At 41.1% G+C, this 21,594-nt stretch overlaps 1 protein-coding gene and 1 pseudogene across 4 annotated transcripts in view; one reads left to right on the forward strand and one right to left on the reverse strand.

The window, feature by feature from the left end:
• The window catches only part of TMEM14A (transmembrane protein 14A), a 15,833-nt gene extending 11,458 nt beyond the window's left edge, over positions 1-4,375 (forward strand). For 2 of the 4 annotated variants that reach the window (XM_062186265.1, XM_062186266.1), the window contains exon 5: positions 593-1,082. In XM_062186265.1, coding sequence (XP_062042249.1) covers positions 593-632 — 40 coding nt within the window. In that variant the 3' untranslated portion in view covers positions 633-1,082. Of the gene's footprint in view, positions 1-592; positions 1,083-4,088 lie in introns of those variants that run through there. The other 2 variants (XM_062186264.1, XM_062186262.1) reach the window with 2 other exon arrangements.
• On the reverse strand, positions 2,974-20,376 carry LOC133756548 (glutathione S-transferase-like; annotated as a pseudogene).
• Positions 20,377-21,594: the final 1,218 nt, after the last annotated feature.

The following is a 21,594-nucleotide window of genomic DNA, read 5'->3' on the forward strand; positions in this document are numbered from 1 at the left end:
TAAAAATAGGAAGGGAATACCTTAAACTGTTAGCAGTGTTTCTCCATGGGTGGTAGCATAATGAGTGATTGTTAATATTCTGTCTACTTTTCTGCAGAAGTTTCTATGTGTTGCATTTCTGGGTGTGTGTGTGGGAGGGTGTGATCACCAAGGGTTGCTTCCCAGGTATAGCCCTGTGCCAAACGTGGTCCTTGGTAGTGGAAGGAGCCAGGATGAAGTTTACAGATAAGTAGCTGAGAATGTCGTAACTGCCCCCTAAATTGCTCTGTGATGATTTTGTTTGCTTTGCTAGCTTTTGAAAGTTGGCATCTTTCCAAACCTTTTCCGCATAAAACCTCACTGCAGGTTTTCAGAGAGCAAGTTCTGATTTTTCGTATTGATTCAGTGACATTTTAAAATGGCTAATTCAGCAGTGTCTAAGAAGTCAGAATACAAAGATGAGGAGTCTTCCGCCACCTGCCTTTTCAAGCAGAGCTAGGAGACAGCCCAGGAAGCAGGGGCTGGGAGCGCTCTCGGTGAGCTGGGCCTTTGACCCCTTCTCATCTTGGCCAGGTGAGAGTGACCCTCCCATTGTCTTTTTCTTTTGATCCAGCCTCATGATGATCCTGAGACTTGTCTTGTCGCTGCTGTGAGCATCCTGAGGAGCTGAAAACAAACTTCCTGCCATCCTATCGTAAGGACAGAGCACATTCTCTGTATATATGTGAATTTCACTGTGGAATGTGAAGTCTTACTTTATGCCAGCAACAGAAGTAATGCCATATAAACACTAGTTAGAGGCTTTTTTTAAAAAATAAATTGTTTTGTAATTGCCAAGCACTATTTTCATTAAAGGCATTTAATGCATTATTTCCTTTGCTGTATCTATTTTATATAGGTGGTTTTTTTTCTTGTACAATATCAAATACTCATGATTCAAGTAAATTTACATTAAACCATGACTTAGCAGATAAAGGAATTTCTTAAGAGTGTTTGAACAAAGTAAATGTGTTTGTCATGTTTTAGAAATTGTTAGAATTAATATTTTTCCATTTTAATTGTTTCCTTTAAGAAAATTCCATTCTTGGCACATTCTGTGTCCTCTGAGAACATATTCAGTATTCAAATAAAAGACTTTTTAAAAAAACCTGTTTCTTAAATTTTGGTGTCCTCTCTCTATGCTCAAATCATATTTGACATTCAGATGTTCAGTTCCTGATAAAAGAGGTGGGAAGGAGGGTTTTATTTTTTAAAGATTTATTGCATTTATTTGAAAGAGTTACAGAGAGAGGTAGAGACAGAGAGAGAGGTCTTCCATCTGCTAGTTCACTCCCCAGATAGCCGCAATGGCTAGAGCTGCGCCAATCTGAAGCCAGGAGCTTCTTCTGGGTCTCCCATGTGGGTGCAGGGGCCCAAAGACTTGGGCCATCTTCTGCTGCTTTCCCAGGCCATAGCAGAGAGTGGGATTAGAAGAGGAGCAGCCAGGACTCGAACCGGTGCCCATATGGGATGTTGGCACTTCAGACCAGGGCTTTAACACAGTGAGCCACAACGCTGGCCCCGAAGGAGGGTTATTTTAAGCCAACAGGATCAGAGCTTCTCTTTCTCTCTGTGAAACTTAAGAATTCTGAAACAAATGATTTTGCTTCAAATTACTTAATTTTTGGCCATGATTGTAACTAAATGTCCGAGGTACTGTTCGGGCTCATATTGAATAGCAGGAGACCTGAGTCCCTGCCCAGCCCTTGCACTGGTTGGTGTGACCTTTGGAAGGTCAGTTCCTTTCAGTGGGACTGAGTTTCTCATGATTAAGGAGGAGTTGAACTTAGAGCTGCAGTAACCTGCAGTTAGGGTCCTTTTGGCTCTGCACAGTGGCATCGGATTTCCAAGCCTCCTTTGAAATGGTGTGTGGAGCCCTCAACTGGTAACAACTGGTAACAGCGGGGCTGCAATGGTTGTGTTCCGTTGATGCTTTCCCCAGCTGACCCTCAAGGAGGTTAAACTTCGGGGAAAAGCAATTTAACAGAGGGAAAACAAACTCCACTAGTGGAACCACATGGTAAGCCAAGACAAAATTCTTCAATATTCTTAAAATATCCTGTTTTTAAGAAAGAGAAAAACACTGATCCTAAGGTAGCAAGGAGGTTTTGTCGCCATAAGTAAGGCTGGAAATCTGTCCTCATGGGGTTACCTGCTGTCAGAAATGACTGAGAACAGCCTTCAGGTTCAGATTGAGAACAGTTTCTACTCAAACTGCTAAATGTGAAACAGACTAGAGATATAGACTGTACCTGAAACCAGTTTGAAGTTATTCAGTAGTGTTCTGGACTTTTTTCAAAAGGTGGTAGAAGTGGATGTTGGTGGTGTATGTGATTTTTTGGTTTTGTTTTTAAAAGAAATTCTTGCTCTCTATTTGCTTACTATTTTTTATTCTTTTTCTTTCTTTTTTTTTTTTTGACAGGCAGAGTGGATAGTGAGAGAGAGAGAGAGAAAGGTCTTCCTTTTTGCCTTGGTTCACCCTCCAATGGCCGCTGCGGCCAGCGCACCACGCTGATCCGAAGCCAGGAGCCAGGTGCTTCTCCTGGTCTCCCATGCGGGTGCAGGGCCCAAGGACTTGGGCCATCCTCCACTGCCTTCCCGGGCCATAGCAGAGAGCTGGCCTGGAAGAGGATAGAATCCGGCACCCCAACCGGGACTAGAACCTGGTGTGCCGGCGCCGCAAGGCGGAGGATTAGCCTGTTAAGCCATGCCGCCAGCCTTTTTTTATTCTTTTGCACTGTGTTGAATGCAGAAGAATTCTTACTTGGGTGGTTCTGATTAATTCATGTTATATTGTCTTATGAAAACAGCAAAAGTTCTCTGACTTATAGACAGGTATGATAGTTCATTTCCTTATGCTCTCATCACTTTGTTTTCATAGCTTTATTAACGTGGCCACAGGATAGTTGTCTGAGCCTTGTTACACATGTAGAGTTCCTTAGACCTCTTCATTTGTTAATATTCAGCTACTATGGTGCTCATGTTTTTAAGAAACATGCCATGTTCAGATTTGAATATGCTCTTCACAGTCTGAACGGATTCTTCCTCCAGTGGGGGCTTCCTCTAGCTTCCAGGCTGGAGAAATTTTTTAACTGTGGGGATGTGGCTGACTCTGACCTTGAATTCCTAAAATGCAAAAGTACAGTATCTATAAGAGGAGAAAATTGCAAAATAAAGTAAGATTCAGATGAGGACTTGTCTTGTAATTAAAATTAAAAAGTAAAATTAAAAGTAATTTAAATTTACATTCCGCACTGCTGGTAGAGATGGGAGATAAGTGGGATTTTCATATGTTGTATGGCACATTGCAAAGTGATATTACAAGTTAACAATACTCAGCAATACAAGTTAGTAATCCACAAAAAGTTTATAGGCTATAGCCAAGTGATCCCATTTAAAATATTACAAAGGGGCTGGTGCGCTTTGGTGTAGTAGGTTAAGTGTCCACCTGTGGCGCCAGCATCCTCTATGGGCACTGTTTGAATCCCAGCTGTTCCTCTTCTCATCCAGCTCTCTGCGTATGGCCTGGGAAAGCAGTGGAAGATGGCCTAAGTGCTTGGCCTCTCCACCCATGTGGGAGACCCAAAGAAGCTCCTGGCTCCTGGCTTCAGATAGGCCCAGCTCCAGCCATTGCTGCTATTTGGGGAGTGAAAGGAAGACCTTTCTCTGTGTCTCCCTGTTTCTGTCTGTAACTTTGCCTCTCAAGTAAATAAATAAATCTTCAGAAAAATATATAACAATGTAATATTAAATGTGGCACAAGTTGTATCCATAAAGATTCTCTCACAACCTTACTTATGAAAACATTCCAGAGCATCTTGATATACAGTAATGATAAGCCTTCATTTTTTAAGCCATAATCACTTGCATATTGTTACATAGTCCTTAAATATAACTTTAAATGGCTACATAAAATTGTATCCAATGAATGCTCATTTATGTAGATATTTCTCAGTTTTTTATACATGTAGGACATGTATATTGTGATTTTTTTTAGTAAGGTTACTTAGAGTGTAATAAATGAAATATTATAGGGTTATGAAAAATTTTAAAATATGTATGTATTTTAGGGGCCGGAGCCATGGTGCAGTATGTTAATCCTCCGCCTGCAGCGCCGGCATCCCATATGGGCGCCGGTACTAGTCCCAGTTGCTCCACTTCCAATCCAGCTCTCTGCTATGGCCTGGGAAAGCAGTGGAAGATGACCCAAGTCCTTGGGCCCCTGCACCCGCGTGGGAGACCAGGAAGAAGCTCCTGGCTCCTGGCTTTGGATCGGTGCAGTTCTGTGGCCATTTGGGGAGTGAACCAATGGAAGGAAGACCTTTCTCTCTGTCTCTCCCTCTCACTGTCTGTAACTCTACCTCTTAAATAAAATAAATAAAATCTTTTTTTAAAAAAGTATGTATTTTAAATGTATACATATTTTATTTATTTCTTTTTCTTTTTTAACTTTTATTTAATAAATATAAATTTCCAAAGTACAGCTTTTGGATTACAGTGGCTTCCCCCCCGCCCATAACTTCCCTCCCATCCACAACCCTCCCATCTCCTGCTCCCTCTCCCATCCCATTCACATCAATTCATTTTCAATTATCTTTATATACAGAAGATCAATTTAGTATATATTAAGTAAAGATTTCAACAGTTTGCACCCACACAGAAACACAAATTGTAAAGTACTGTTTGAGTACTAGTTATAGCATTAATTCACATTGTACAACACATTAAGGACAGAGATCCTACATGGGGAGTAAGTGCACAGTGACTCCTGTTGTTGATCTAACAATTGACACTCTTAAATGTATACATATTTTAAGTGTAAATTTTAAAAATATGTATATAGGCTTTGTATAAAAATGAGGCAGACTGAAAAACAATATGAAAACATGTTTGTAATATAATAGGAAATGGAAAACTGAAACTGTGGCATTGTCATAACTCAGATTACAAATGTTTTACGTGAGTATATTTTTACAAGATTGTAAAGGAATCTACCAACATAGCAAAGTGTTTTAAGGCTATGGAATCAGACAGACTAAGGTTTGAGTCCTGTCACCTGTAAACAATGTGACTTAGTGAAAGTTATTTTACCTCTGTGTCTCATTTTCTATTTACTTTGAGGATAGGATAAAATAAATGAGCATTTGCTGCTTAGTGTGATACATGGCATGCAATAGCTTTTTCAGTGGTTACAAGTATCATTAAAATGATGTCTGTTAAAATTATATTATCTTGTGTTTCTCCCCATTTAACTTAGAGGTAGGAAGCAACTTTTATTGAGGGTCTACTACATGCCGGTCAAAGCCTTTGAGAGTTGAGTTCTGCAGAGACCCTGCCTCAGATCCCTGTGCTGGTCCAGGTGACTGTCCTGCTTTAGATATTATTTTGTGTCTCCCACTATGTATGTTTCTTAACATATTTCTAACTCACTTCTTGGCATAAGGAAGTCAGTAGGTTCTTTACTGGTGGTGAATGATTTAATGAAAGAATATGTGAATGAAATCCATTTTCCCTGCTGTCCTTGGGAACCATTTGGATGGTGTTACCTGTAGCAGAGGGAAGCCTGAGAGGATACTGGGTTTGCATTCTTCAGCCATTAAGATGACTTCAAGAAGCTGTACATCAGCCCAGCTCAGCCTGTTGCCCACAAGAAAATCTTGCCCATGTTCTCTCAGTGCCTGCATAGTTGAGATGGAGAAGGTAGAAGAGTCAGGACATACCTAACATACAATTCAGTTAAGTTCGTTGACTTTGCAGAAAGTTCTAGAAGCTATAGTTATAGTTAGCACCATAACCCTGGCTGATCCCTCCTCCAGGTCTTGATGATGTTCCCTCCTTGTGCCATCTCATGGCAGATTCCTTAGGCATGTTGTTCTTTGGAAGGTACTTTGCAGGGAGAAGATTGGTTGCACAGAGACCTACATTTCATTTTTATAACCACATTTTCTTCTCATAGGACTGTCATTTACGGGTCACTTCAGGTCAAAATTGATTGAATACAAAATAAAAGATTAGGGTAGGTGGTTACTAAGGACTCTGGTGGCCCTAAAACCCTATAGTGTTATGAAATGTAGGCATGGGCTCAGGAGTTGGATTTGGATGTAGGTGCCAGTGTTCTTGGTTGTGTGACACTGGTTAAGTTACTTCGCTTGTTTCAGCTGTGATTGCCTCAGTTGTAAATGGGGATAATACTGACATCCCTTCTGTGGAGTTATTATGAATGCAAAGTGGAGGTAATGGGTAAAGTGCAGAACAGAGTTCTTGGCACTCAGACGTGAACCATCATTATTATCAGCACAGTTGTTAGTGATGTTGTTATTATTACTTTTCTTAGCCATGAGGGAAGTCTATATTTCATAAACTTATACAACAAAAATATAGTCATTAGGAATAGTGGTGTTAGGTATCTACTCATTGATAATATTTATAAAACTATAAGATAAAAATCTCTTAAATTTTATTCTGATTATAATTGAATTATCTTTTTAATACTTTTGAGTAAAATGGCATGAAGAAAGCCTTCAGTGTAGAATTTTCACAGTGTGATCCAGTTTGGATCAAGGGGACTGAAAACTCACTGCATGACATTAGGGGAAGTTCAACCAGGGACATAAGGTATCTGTAATTCATGCCAAATATATCAGTATCAATAAAATAATCTGCATCACGTGATTAGGCTCAAAGATTGTTGATCATGATAAATATAATTAAATATATATAGTAAGTCATTCAGTTAGAACTGTTGCTGTTCAACCTAGAATGAATGGATTAAAGCAGCATTGGAAATGGGTTTGGAAAAGTCATCTGGCTCAATTTTTGTCAAATTCTAGCATTTCATTATTATTATTTCTTTCCTCTATCAATATTATAATGAATGTACTAATGAAGTACAATGAGGGCTACAGAAGCATCCAACTCTTGTGTTAGGGATGTCAGTCTAAATATTTGCTCAAAAGCCAACTTCAGATATTCTTTTTCAAATAATAAAGACAGGAAAAATAAAGTGTTTTTTTAAAATCAATTTCCTCAATTTTTGAAATATTACATAGAATTCTATAACCTTTTAACCTGTTTTGAGCCTTTACTATTCAATGTATTTTATAAATAATATGAATTTTCCTTCCTACCCACTTCTCTAGTGAGTGTGGATTTCTTCCCTTCCCCCTGAATCTTGTCAGAAAGGTTCTGTTTTATTCCAAAATTATATCAGCACCAGAAGCACACACACACACAAATCCTGGGGCTGGTGTTGTGACATAGTGGGTAAAGCCGCCACCTGTGACACTGATATCCCATATGGGTACTGGTTTGTGTCCTGGCGGCGCCACTTCTGATCCAGTTGTCTGCTAATGGCCTGGGAAAAACAACATAGGATGGCCCAAGTAGTTGGACCGCTGCACCCCTAGGGGAGACCTGGATGAAACTCCTCACTCCTAGCTTCAGCCTGACTCAGCCCTGGCTTGTTGCAGCCATCTGGGGAGTGAACCAGCAGATGGAAGCTCACTCTCTGGCTGTCTGTCCCTCTCTCTCTGTAACTCTTTTCAAATAAATAAAATTTTTTAAAAAACAAAACTTTTATTATTATTATATTTTTTTTAATTTTTGACAGGCAGAGTGGACAGTGAGAGAGAGACAGAGAGAAAGGTCTTCCTTTTGCCGTTGGTTCACCCTCCAATGGCCGCCGCGGTAGGCGCGCTGCGGCCAGCGCACCGCGCTGTTCCGATGGCAGGAGCCAGGTGCTTCTCCTGGTCTCCCATGGGGTGCAGGGCCCAAGCAGTTGGGCCATCCTCCACTGCACTCCCTGGCCACAGCAGAGAGCTGGCCTGGAAGAGGGGCAACCGGGACAGGATCGGTGCCCTGACCGGGACTAGAACCCGGTCTGCCAGCGCCGCAAGGCGGAGGATTAGCCTAGTGAGCAGCGGCGCTGGCCAAAAACAAAGCTTTTACAAAAAATAATAAGATCCAGAAGACCCAAGAGGAAAGAGGGAGAGTGGGTTTGTTTTATAAATGTTAAGTGAGGGAAGAAGTTTGAGCTCTCGCAGAGTCTTCGGGGCATCGTTCTTATCTATTTTTAGTTTAGTTTGTTTTTCTTCCTCTTGACCCAATCAGGAAGTGGGGCAGACGCCTGTTGCTTACCTTCTCTTAGGGAAGAATCGTGTAGTGGCTCTTTGGAGGACGTATTCAAGATTCCTCTCCTTCTCTTCAGGCAGAGAGAGTGGAAGGTACATAATCATGTCACTCAGGTCCTTCAAGCCTTCCACGTACATGTCAATCCTAGAGCAAAGGTGATAAGAGAGCTTCAGATAAAGGGAGTATCACCTTATAGGCCAGAGAAATCTTTTAAGTGGTGTTTCAGTTTTACCCGCCAGGTTATCAGGCCTGTCGTTGAGGTTTTCGGATGTTGTCATGGAACATGGCACATGACAACATGTGTTAAAGCCAAGCATTTCTGTCAGTCTGCTGTTATCTTTGGGTATTAATAAAGCTCAATTTGGGAGGTAGGAAAGTTCTCAAAGTTTGTAAGCAGCTATCAATATGTGTATATCAGATATTTAATACTAATGCTAATAAAATAGATGTACACAAAGGATTAAAATAATTTCAAAGTAGTAAATCGGGCAAAGATCATATTGAAATGTAGAAATAACAGTGAGATCATCTGTGCATGCTGATGCATGGAAGGAACCCCTAGATGGCCTAAATGTCTGCATCTGGATTGAAGGTTCTCGGACACAGTCAGGAGAGCAACTTAAAAAGGCACAAGACTCACTGTACAAGTTCTCTCTCTACTTGTGTGGAAAGATGAGTACTGTGTCTAACCATTTCATAGTGAAAAGATTGCTGGTGTGGGCACTGGAAACCTCTGTCCTGGTAAATGGTGAGTCTCTGAATTGTTTGAACCATAGTTCCTTTAGATTCGACCTTGGATAGCAATGTGTCTTTAAGATTGTCTCAAATTCTTTGCTACTCCTTGCATAGGGAGTTGTTTTCATTCTGCCCTTGAGTCTGAGTGGGCCATGGGGACGTAATTGACATAGAATGTGGAAAGAAATGTTCTTGGAGTTCCACGGCTAGGTCACAAGAAGCCTTGCAGTTTCTGCCTGGTCTTGGAATTCTTGCTTTAAAGGCAGCCAGGCACTATGTAAGAATCCACCCATACAGCAAAGCTAGCCACATGCAAAGAGACAGAGGCCCAGCCAGACTCACAGGTTCCAGCCCTCCCAACCCAAGTGCCAGACAAACAAGCAAAGCACTGCCCGAGACACTCAGAGAGAACCCTTCCACGGAGTCCTGTCAACTCACAGAACTGTGGGGGAGAATATTGAGTAGCAATAGATAACCAGAAGTGTGCCATTCTGACCATTCTTACGGGATTATGAAGTCCAAAGAATTTTAAAATGCAAAGTGTCTAACACATACGAGGTTTTGTTGTAGCATACTGATGAAAGCACTATAAGTAAATTATTAATTCACTTTTAATGTATAAACATTAGTTCTGTGAAAGGTCGGCTTAAGAACCACTTGGCATTAACTCAGCTCTAAGGAACTCAGCTCCTTGGAGACATGGCTGAGTTCAGGGCTGGAGCAAGAGATGCAGAGGACTGACCTGGAGCATCATGTTACTTTAGATAATCAGGAAGGGAGGAGGCCACTAGGGTAATATAAAAAATTCCTGGCAGCAACTTGACTGCCACAGGCCAAAGTAGGATAATGTTAGCACAAATAAGAATAACAATTAAGTGAACAGAAACACACCAAAGATGTTTAAATTGTGACTTCATAGTAATATTAAAACAATAACAAGAACTAGTCAGTCACTGTTGAAGGATGCAAGTGAATCAGCTCATTACTTGGAAAACAAAGAGGAAGAACCAAGCATCAATCCTACCTTTCCTATAGGAAATTGTATTTTCAACTAAGCAGCGGTGGCTGAAGTCTTGTAGATACAGTATTTTTGATGATAAACGCTGAAGGAATGATAGCACTGAACACCGAAGGCCATCAGTATCACAAAGCATAGACAGGCAGGCGTTCTGTGCTTCCTGATAGAGGAATCCACCAACACTCATGAAGTGGTCTTGCAAAACCACCAGCACGTCTAACTCCAGCTACGAATTCACAAAGAGACAGAACACGTTAAGCATACGGCAGGGTTGCAATCAATAGGAAGTTGGCAGAAGCTACTAGAAAACATGAGAAGACTTACAGCTGAGACTTGAAAATACAAGATCAATTAATGTCTAACTGCATTCAATTTGTAAAAACAGTTTTTAAATATAAATGCATTTTGAATAAAGGCATAATCAATGAAAATTTTATTTAAAACATATTTAATAAAAATGAACTATTTGTTGTTTACCAACTCACAGTTTTCTACTTTTGTGCACTAATTTACAATTTACAGTTGCGGTTTTAAACTCTAGGTGACCTAAGACCATTTTGGCAGTTTGTAGACTGGTCTGCTCATTGCAAAAGCGCTGGTGTGTGCATGTGAGAATTAGCTGATGTCTGAGAGGCTGGGGGTTATATCAGGTGTGACCAGAGACTAATGAGGTGGTTTCCAGTAGCCACTTCCAGAATCAGTTTCCCAGGGAGAGACTACCTTCCCACAAAACTTTGAATCAGAGTTGTGATTTATTCCTGGGTGCTATGCTACTGCTTCCTAGTGGAGGCAAGCACAGGTTCGTGAGAAAGTGGCTGGTTTTCTTTTAATGACAGCAAAATACAAAAAATTTACAGAAAATTAAGGAAACTGTGATTGGTCACAACTTCATACTTATTGAAGGCAAACAGGTACCTTGGGATTATTATATTATTCCCTCCCTTTTGATATGTGTTCATTATTTTAATAATACAAACTTAAACAAGAAATAAATTTTCTGTGACTCTATCAAGAACTCCACTGCATATGGCTGCTAATGAGCCTAAAGGTCTAAGTTCTCTTCTGCATAAGAAGTGCTGTTTGTACCAGGCTTGCTCCTGCAGGTTCCTGCCATACAAGTTGTATTTTGCTGCTAGGTATCTCAGGATGGCTCTGGTTTCTACCATATGCATTCCATCAATTTCAACCATGGGCACTTGCTCGTACAGCAGATTTCCACCTTAAAATCACAAACAAAAGTTGGATTATTTGTTGTCTTTGATAGTAGTAACTAAGTTTTATTTAACTCTAAAGGTTCTACAAAATGAGGTTATGTAATAAAATAACATTTATCAAAATGCTTTTAGAGACTAAGAAAAAGGAGAAATTTTTATGTATTCACTTGTACAAAAAAATGTGGTATGTAAGACACAATGTTAGTACTCTGGAAGATAAAAAAAAATAGAGATACAGAAGCTTCCTTTCTGCCCCAAATTCCCTTTTCTTATTCCTTACTGTGATTTTCTGTGGTCACCTCATTAGTTTAGACTACTTTTATCCTTGAACTACCAAGTAAGATCCTAAGTGGTTAACTTGGCCTTCAGATGGGCCCTTCTTATCTACCCCACATGCTCAGTGTGTTTGCCTTCTTGAAATCTTAAGTCTCAGTTTAAATCCTTTCTATTAATCCCTGTTGTATGTAATAGAATAAGCATAAATATTTAGCCAAGTCTGGAATTCAATGCACTCCTTGAAATTTTCCTCTACATATTTCTACACATTATTCCTCACCACTGTTGCACATGAACCTGCCATGCCCTTTCTTTTCTTTGGGCTTACTTTTCCAGTCTTTTAAGGAATCCTTACATTCAAACCAACCAACTAACAAACCATTACTAACGATAGCAATGGTTTAATTAAAAAGACTGGATGGTCTGTCTCTCCCTCTGTGTCAGTCTGTCTTTATCTGGGCCTCAGAAAGGTAACAGTAAGACTGGCCTTGCCATTAACACCTGAAGTTGAGCCAATTCTCTCCATTGTCTCAGGATCTAACTGGAAGACTGAACTACATCAGTTATTTTAGCATAGAAAATTGAATATGAAGAATTAGCTGGGCCTGAAAGGCAACAAAGGTACAGTGTGGTATCATGAAGGTAGCAACTGCGGGAAGTAGATATCATCCCTAGGGCTAGGGAAACTAAAGGACGGGGCTGGAATCGTTATACCCTAGAATCTTGGTTGGTGGGGCTCTTGTTTGGGAGACTTAAGTGCTGCCTTCCTCACATGTTGTTTGTATAATTTCCACTGCTTTTACTTAAAATATGCATGTGGGATGGGCATTTGATGTAGCAGTTAACATGACAATTGAGACACCTGTATCCCATATTGGAGTTCCTGGGTTTGAGTCCTGGCTTTGTTGTCAACTTCAGCTTCCTTCTAATGTGCACCTTGAGAGGCAGCAGGTGATGGCTCAAGTAATTGCGTCCCTGTCACCCTTGTGGGAGGTGTGGAATGAGTTTCTGCCCCAGCTTTGGCCTGTTTCATCCATTGGCTATTGCAGGCATTTAGGGATGGCACCAGCAGATAGGAGCTCCCTTTCTGTCTGTCTCTGCTTCTCTCTGCCTCTCAACAGGTCAAATGTGTATGTGTGTGTATGAGTATGCAGGAGAGAGAGAGAGAGAGAGAGAGAGAGCGCGCGCCATAATAATAGAGCATTTCATTCTTTGGTCTAATGCAACATCATGAGTAACAAGGCTTGTATCTCACCTTGGACTAACTCCTCAAATTCTTTACCTGTTTCAAAAAGTTGTTCTTCAAACTAAAAAATGAAAGAAACACACACCTAACATCAGTGTGTGTTGCTATTAACCTTTTTTATAATTATTACTATTGATTTCATGGAAAAGAATTAAATATAAGTAAAAGAACTAACCACCAATTAAACCACTGTTTCACATATGAAGTATACTAGTCAATATACTAGTCAGTTATTTTTAAAGGCTTATTTATTTGAATGGCAGAGCTACAGAGAGGCAGAGGCAGAGAGAGTCTTCCATCCTCTCTTTCACTCCCCAGATGGCCGCAGTGGCTGAAGCAGTGCTGATCTGAAGCCAGGAGCTGCTTCTGAGTCTCCCACAATGGGTGCAGGCACCCAGGTACTTGGGCCATCTTCTACTGTTTTCCCAGGCCATAGCAGAGAGCTGGATTGGAAGTGCAACAGCTGGGACTCAAACTGGTGCCCATATGGGATGCTGGCACGGCAGGTGGTGGCTTTACCTGCTATGCCACAGAGCCAGCCCCAACTAGTCAATTTTTTTGTCACTCTAACTAAATACCCAAATGAAACTACTTATGATTTAGAGGTTCACAGTCCAGCAGGCCCATTGGTTAGGCCGTTGGTGAATCTGGAAGATGACCATGTCAGGATATCCAGGGAGGAAGGATCTCATGGTGGAAGAGGAAGCAGAGAGAGCGTAGTGGGTCTGACTCAAACATTGATCACCAACCCTCTTGCAGAAACTACCCCTAAAGACCATAGGACCATCCATGAGGCCTCTTTCTAAACACCACAGCTGGATTAAGTTTCCACCCACCCTGCACCATACATGAGACTGTGATATTTATGCTTCTAACATTTGCCTGAGCTTGGGAGCCATATCCTATTCAAACCACAGCAGAGCCTACTTCAAAAAGTTTGTGGAAAATGTGCATTATGAAAAAAAATGGCATGAATTTCAAAAAAATTTTTACACCATATGAACATCTTTTAATTCCTTTTTTCCCATTAACTTTTTAGAAATACCCCTGTATACCAGTACATGGTCCCCTGGTTGTCATCCCTGCATGCTTAAATAATGTTAAACTAGGATGTTAGATAATATTCTTGCACCCTGAAGGCTAGCATTAACTTCAATCCTTAAATGCAAAAGTAAGAAACATTTTGGTCTCCAGGGAATTCTGCCAATTTTTATTTTATTTTTAAACTAAGGATATGTGTGTATATATATATATATATATTTAAAAAGTATCTATTTGGAAGGCAGAGTTACAGAGATGGGGAGGAGAGGGAGAGAGAGAAAGAACTTCCATTCACTGATTCACTCCTCAAATGGCCACAACAACCAGGGCGGGGCCAGGCCAAAGCCAGGAGCCAGGAGCTTCATCTGGGTCTCCCACATGTGTTCAGTGCATGGGGCATCCTCCACCGCTTTTCCAGGCACATTGGCAGGGAGCTGGATCAGAAGTGAAGCAACCAGGACTTGAACCAGTGCTCACAGGGGATGCTGGTGCTGCAGATGGCAGCTCAACTCACCGCACCACAGTGCCAATCCCAGGATAAATTATTGACTCTTTCCCCTTTTAAAAAATATTTTTGATGGATTTATTTTATCCAAAGGGCAGAGAGAGATTTGTGGGTTTACTCATGAAATGGATCAGGGTGAATACAAGAGCCAAGAACTTAATCCAGTGTTCCATATGGGTGGCAGGGATCCCACTACTTGAGTAATCACCTGCTAACTCACCGGGTGCACATTAGCGGTGAGCTGGAATTGCGAGTGGAGCCAGGACTTGAACTCAGGCCCTCTAACATGGGATGTGGGTATCTCAAGCAGCATCTTAACTGCCACTCCAAATGCCTGCCTGTAAACGCTGCCAATTTTATAAAACAAAGACAAGCAAAAAGTCTTTTATTCGCTTAAAATATTTTTTTTTATTTGACAGATAAGAGTTAGACAGTGAGATAGAGACAGAGAGAAAGGTCTTCCTTCCTTTGGTTCACCCCCTAAATGGCTGCTATGGTCAGCGCGCTGTGCCAATCTGAAGCCAGGAGCCAGGTGCCTCCTCCTGGTCTCCCATGCAGGTGCAGGGCCCAAGCACTTGGGCCATCCTCCACTGCCTTCCCAAGTCACAGAAGAGAAATGGACTGGAAGAGGAGCAACCAGGACTAGAACCCAGCGCCCATATGGGATGCTGGCGCCACAGGCAGAGGATTAACCAAGTGAGCCATGGCGCCGGCCCCCACTTAAAATATTTTCAATATTCTTGCAGAAGTTACAGAACTCATTGTAGAAAAAAATAGAAAATATGAATACATTAAAAAATCTCACTTTTCGGGCCTTTTCGCTAAAAACAAGCAAGTGTTTAGCAGTCATGTTCTTTTTCTTATGGCTAGGTCTTAGCAGAAATATGGCATTCAGAGGATAGGAATTCGACATTTACTATATTTAAAAATCTTTATGTTGGGGTAGACTGGGGGTGTGTATGTGTGTGTGGTGGGGAAGTTCTCTTGTTTCTTCCCCCTGCTCTTTGTTTTTGCAGGTAAGTTCTCCCTGGGTCTGTTTAATAATCTGTAATATGAAGTGCTATCTCTCCATTACCTTCCATTCTTCATAAAATTTTCTTGGTTTAGATAGGGTTGATAGAGGTGGCTCTCTGTCCCCCACCCCTTTCTCTCATTTTCATCAGAAAAAAGAAAAGAAAGGCCAACAAACTGATATATTATTGGAGTCCTTTTTTCCCCCAAACTTTCGGCTGATGCTTAGGAAGCACAGTGAGGTTAAGTGACTTGCCTCAAGTCCCTCAGCTGGATGCTGGGAGCATCAGGACTGGATTCCTTGGTCTCCCAGGCCATGACATTTCCGGTATTATCACCTTGGCTCCTGTGTAAGTTTTATTTACATGACTACTACAGGAAGAAGCCTTATTCCAAAGTTGGTATCAAATATGAGAATATCGAGGAGGATAAGCCAGGTGTAACAAAGCTTTCAGAGAAGCACTCCCCCCCACCCCCAGATTAAATGTTATTTCTGAGTTTTATGAGGTGTGATGAAGAAAGCGGTGTGTTAGTGATTTCAATTTCTCACGTCAGGAACTCCAGAATAGCTTTTGTCTGATTTGGCCAGGCTCCAAAAGCCTCAAGCGTGAAGCCCAACTCCAAATTCCAAGTGGGGCATTAGCAGGCTGAGACTTGAGGGGAGTGTGGGAAGGGAACGTGGAGGGATGGGGAGCCCCCAGGGCTGGGGAATGGGGAATGGGGTGTGGAGGGGGTGAGCCGGTTCAGTGGCCCAGTTCTGGGTGTGGGTACCAGCTTGCCATCTATCCAGACTCACTACTACCTGAGGAATTTCCCCATAGTTTTAGACGGACTTTCACCACAGCACACAGAAAAGGTTTCCCATCTGAACTTTCAGAAAAGGAAAATGGTGTATTTTCTTCAATTTTATCTTTTGCTTAAAGGCTCGCCGTGTGAGTGGCTGTGGCAGAAGCTGCAGAGGCACCCGAGATAAGCGAAGCAAAACCACTGTGGCGAAGTTGCATTTCCTACACAGCAGGGCTGTAGAACTTGTGAAAATTCATGTGGCTCACATCCCGAGGGAAATGCGGGCACAGAAGGCAGGAACTGACGACGGAGTCTCCCCCTGACTCTGGCAGCTATGGCAGTACTGACTTCCCTGAGTCTAAAAGCTGTGAGGACTCAGGGGCTTCGTGTGGCTCAGAGAAGAGAATTGGCCTTTCTTCATTTTGTAAAAATTAAGTCATTGGTGGAAGAAGTCAGTTCAAGTTTTTTTTTTTTTTTTATTATACTAAAATATATGCAATGCCCCCCAAGAAATCTTTCCTTTCTCTCTCGTTCTCTGTCATTCTTTCATCATTTATCCACTTGTCATCTATCCATCTTAACATGGATAGACCTCAGAAACACAATATTGAGTGCAAAGAGGAAACATGTAATGATACACAAAAGGAGACATTAATCTAAATTATTTCCAAAGGCACAGGAGTCCAAGATTGGTGAATACACATGTGAATGCAAAATTACAAATGTTAGACCGACTACTTACAGTTTGCTAAAGCAGAGATGCATGGGATGGTCCAATTGAATTTTAGCTTTATCTGTTAATGTTTATATTTAACAGAAACATATATTACCTGTGAGTTTTTTTTAAAAAGACTGAAGGCAATTATAAACTACTAAAAATTGCTCATTCCATGTCATAGCATCATATTATTATAATATCCTTTGTATTTTACATGTCTCCAAAATTTTAATTTAAGACATGAAAAATAAAGGATTTGTAGAGAGACTGGTAAACTTTTTATAAAGATCTTCCTTTACAATAACACTACCTGATCCTATAAAATGTATGCATTTCACAAAGTACTTAAATCTAAACCATGTTCCAAGCTACATTCACATAAGGTGTCTCCATTTCTACAGAACAAAGGAGCCGATTCCTTCTGACAGGGTTTCAATAGAACATAGAGCATACCAATGAGTATAAAGTGACCAAGGTTACTTGCTACTTTTATGTAAACTACAATAGAGCTGGTCATAGGCTAGCAGAAACTCCTGTTCCTTCATCTTTGGATTTAAGAGACCATTTAAGAGTGACTAAGAAAATATTTCTGTATGGGTTACAAAAGAGGCTAATTTTTTATATCCACAATTAATGTTCAGGCAGACTCAAAGATTTTTTGAAGGCTGTTTATATATTTTAATAACTTACCTTTTAAAGGTTTTGAGAATGTAATTTTTGATGATTAAAAAATTCATTGATGTGCAAGACAGTTATATTTTTAGTAGCAAATTATAAACACTATTTGAGGCTACTTCAAAAATTCATGGAGCTGAATTAAAAGATAACTTTATTTTAGTGCAAAATCTTTTGAAATTTGCACAAAGGGTCTTCAAAAAGCACATGAAAAACACATGAAAAAGCTGTGCATGGATTTAAAATTTTTTTTGAAAAAATTTTTTTTTACATTTTCCAGGAACTTTTGCAGTACTTTTTCAGTATTTGCATCACCTTGGTTGAGCATAGTATCAGCAAACAGATACCTGTTCACTCATCTACTCTCAGCCCACATTTAATGTGCATATGGCAAAAACTGGTTTTTGTTTGGGAATCATATAAAGAGTTTTTTTGCAGCATTACCCTAAGTAAGCACTCAATGACTTACAGACAAAAATAATATGAGCAAATCCAGCATTTTACCTCTACTCCAGCTGCAGCCAAGAGCCAACGGACGGTCTCCATTCTCCCTCTTCCATTGAAGTAGTGAAGCTTGGGCTCCCCTTTCAGCTTAAGGATCACTGAAAATCAACAGGAGAGACTGACTGAGACTTATGCACAGAGGAAGAGCAATGTCAGCTTACAGAGCAGCACAGGTTGATCAGAAAGCTGTGGACACACAACTTGGGCTCCAGGTCCAAACAGCTTCTCAGCTCTAAGGCCACCTGCTTTGTGTTCTGTCCCACAAATCTCACAAATGGAGTTTATCCTTACAAACTGGCGCATTATATTTCAGGTAAAAAAAAATCTAGTAACAGATACATTTTTTTTTTTTTTTAAGATAAAAAGGATGAGAGTGAGGAAGCCAGCCATACAGAAGGAACTCAGGAGTCAGACCTAACCAGCTTTGCTTCTGGAGGCAGATGCAAGGTTTGGGCATTCCAATCTTTTTTGGGTGTTTTTCTAGACAGACATTCCCCCTCCTCCTGTTGGAACAAGACCAGACTGGAGGAACTTGGCAAGATAAGAGGAGGTTGATGTTTTTCTCTATTCTAGTTAATCTTATTTATCTGACATCTTCTGATACTAAAGATAGCGTTTCAAGAATCTTCTCAAGGACTTATTGGGATTTAAAGCAAAAGAGCAAAAGTAGGCCAAGGTTGCCTTTTCACAATTCTATTGAAATGGAAAATATTTATTTATAAACATAACACATGCTCATTTTGAAGACATTAAAATAGGACAGAATATATAAATTAAAGCTCATCCCATCCCCACCCCTCCACCCCAAAATAGCCTCTGATGCTTGTGGGATATGAAGATAGGCTTGGTGGATCCCAGGATTTGGATATTCAAAAGTAGCTGGAGGTCCTGGATAAGAGGTTCCAGAAAGGAGGAGGGGGCTGTTGGGAGGGGAGGGAGGTTTTAGGAGTAGGAGTACCTTCACACTGTAAATGGGAGCTGATCGATTTTGCAGCCCATCAGTCGGCTCACTGCCAGAACCAGCACTTGGACCATGAAGAGCTCAGCAAAGTACATAGAGAATAGATTGAGAATACCACTATTTTGAAAACCAGTATGAAAACAAAGTGATCTAAGCCTTGCGAGGACATGTGCTGTGTCATAACATGGTAGGAACGTGGAAGGACAAGCAGAAGAGAAGAGAGGAGGCATCAGTCAAGGATAACTTGTTCTCTTAGAGTGAACAAACTCCATAAGAAAGGCATGAGCCCCTCTTAATGACCTAATTACCTCTTAAAGGTAATTGCCTCAATGTAAATCAATTTTCAGCTTGACTTTTAGGGGAGACAAATCTTCAAACTACAGATAATAACACAAATCTTGCAGGTTGAGGATTTTTTTAATTTAAATATTTATTTATTTATTTGAAAGTCTTTCCACTTTCCTAACATGTTATGAGACAGTTAGAGAGAGGGAGAAACAGAGAGAAAGAAAGAGATCTTCCAACCACTGGTTCTCTCTCTCCCCAGATGGCTGTAATAACCAGGGCTAGGCCAGGCCAAAGCCAGGGGCAGGAGTTTCTTCTCGGTCTCCCACGTGGGTGCAGGAACCCAAGCACTTGAGCCATCCTCCATTGCTTTCCGAGGCACATTATCAGTGATCTGGATTGGAAGAGGAACATCTGGGACTCCAACTGGTGCCCATATGGGATGTCAGCTTTGCAGATGGTGGCTTTACCTGCTATGTCACAATGCTGGACCTAGTTGAGGATTTCAATTGAGGTGAAATGTGCAATATGTTTAGGCTTCAGTGAATGATGGATGATGGGAAATAGTCCTTGTCCATGGGAGGAGGTATGGGAAGCAGATCTTGGAAGAGGAAATTGAAAAGAGCTGGAACCACCATCTTTGCAGTGGGGTAACTGGAGAGACAGTAATGGGGGCAGGAGGGAGATTGGGAGGAAGTCAAGATCTCAAGCCTCTCCTAGGATCCAAGGAACAAGCAGGTGGGGAGGCTGTCAGGCTCAGAGCAGCAAGAGAGATATATCCTTGAACAGAAAAGCTATCTCTGCTTACTAGGGCCAAGTGGAACAGCCAAGTTCTCATACCTACTTTTATGTATCCAGTTGACTGAGCCAAGGGGTACACAGAAAATTGGTAATACATTTCCAGGTGTCTGTGAGAATGTCTTTGGAGGGGATTAGCATTTACATCAGCAGATTGAGCAAGGAGAATAAATCCTCCCCATGTGGGCTCATATCTCCCAATGTATTGAGTGCCCAAGTACAGCAAAAAGGTGGAGGAAGTACATATTAACTGTCTCTGCTTGAGCTGAAACATCTATCTTCTCCGGACCTTGGACATTGGTGCTCCTAGTTTGGGGCTTTTGGCTTTAGGCTTGGATTTACGTGATAATCCCTGCTGATTCAAAAGCCTTCATACTTTGCATTGCATCACCAACTTTCCTGGTTCTCCATCCTGAAGGAGGCAGGTCGTGGGATTTATCAAGCTCCATAACCATGTGAGCTAACTCCTATAACCAAACTCCTGATACATCTGTCTATACATAACCTGTTGGTTCTCATTTTCTAGAGGACCCTGACTAATCCATAAGCCATCTGATAGTGTATATGTATGGGAGCTGTCCTGTGGAAGAAGTTCATATAACTGTGGACAACTATAGCAGGACCAGAATGGGAGCTTTTGTGGAGCCTCAGAAATTGAGCTAAAATCCGTGAGATGGGGCTACAGCTAGAGAAATAGCTGGTGTTGCCAACCAACTGTGCCCTAGGCAGGATGACCTGGAAAATAACAATTATGTTTTAGAGGCCTGTCCCTCCACCCAGGTTGGAAGTTCCTTGGTGACTGTAATGCAGTAGCTCAGCTCTTGGGAGATTACATCCAGATTTTGATAGGCCAAAGAACAGCTTTGGGGCCTTGTTCATGTTCATACCTCTTTATGCTCACAGTGGGAAGCAAATAGATACAGGAAATACCATTTGTTCAGGGTGGCTGCCAAGCTATACAAGAGGATCTGGGCCCAATCATGCCCCCAGCTTCTTTTATGAGCTTATATGCAATAGTTTACACAGCGCCAAGCAGTTATATCACGGGGCTATGACAGTTCTGGGTCTTCTGGTTACCATGACATTGGTTGTCATAGAAGCAGAGATGCAGGAGAGCGTAAAGATATGGGACCATAAAGACATGAGAACTTGATAAGCCTCACTTTCTCAAAAGGGATCATATTCTTTTAACTTCAGTTCCTAGAAGTACTTAGCTCATTGGAGAATCTCTGTTGTTGGTGGGCTAGTTTGTGGATGGATGGTTACATGGGTGGATCATGAATAGTCTAATTAACAATCAAGAGTGTTTGAGTAATAGAGTTTACTAAACTTCCTGAGCCAACGGTCTTCCTATGTAATAAAAGGAGGGAAGAAAAAATGGATGTGTGAATAGAATTTTTCATGCACTCATTTAATAGCTGTTTGTTATATGCTGCTATTACCAGGCACCATGCTTGGCACTACAGATACAGTAGTGAGGAGACAAAACTGAACCCTGCTCTCATCAGCATGACAGTGTAGTTGCCTACTACGTTTTGGTTTTCAGTCACAAAATTGATCATGAAAATAAGGACAGAGGCTGGCATCCTACAGAACTCCACCCATCTTTGTTCTTCATCTCTGCTCCTTTCTGGTCATTTCCTTCCACATGGCAATCATGATCAGTGGCAGCT

Source organism: Lepus europaeus, chromosome 3 (assembly GCF_033115175.1).
Source record: "Lepus europaeus isolate LE1 chromosome 3, mLepTim1.pri, whole genome shotgun sequence".
In the NCBI taxonomy this organism is placed as follows: Eukaryota; Metazoa; Chordata; class Mammalia; order Lagomorpha; family Leporidae; genus Lepus; species Lepus europaeus.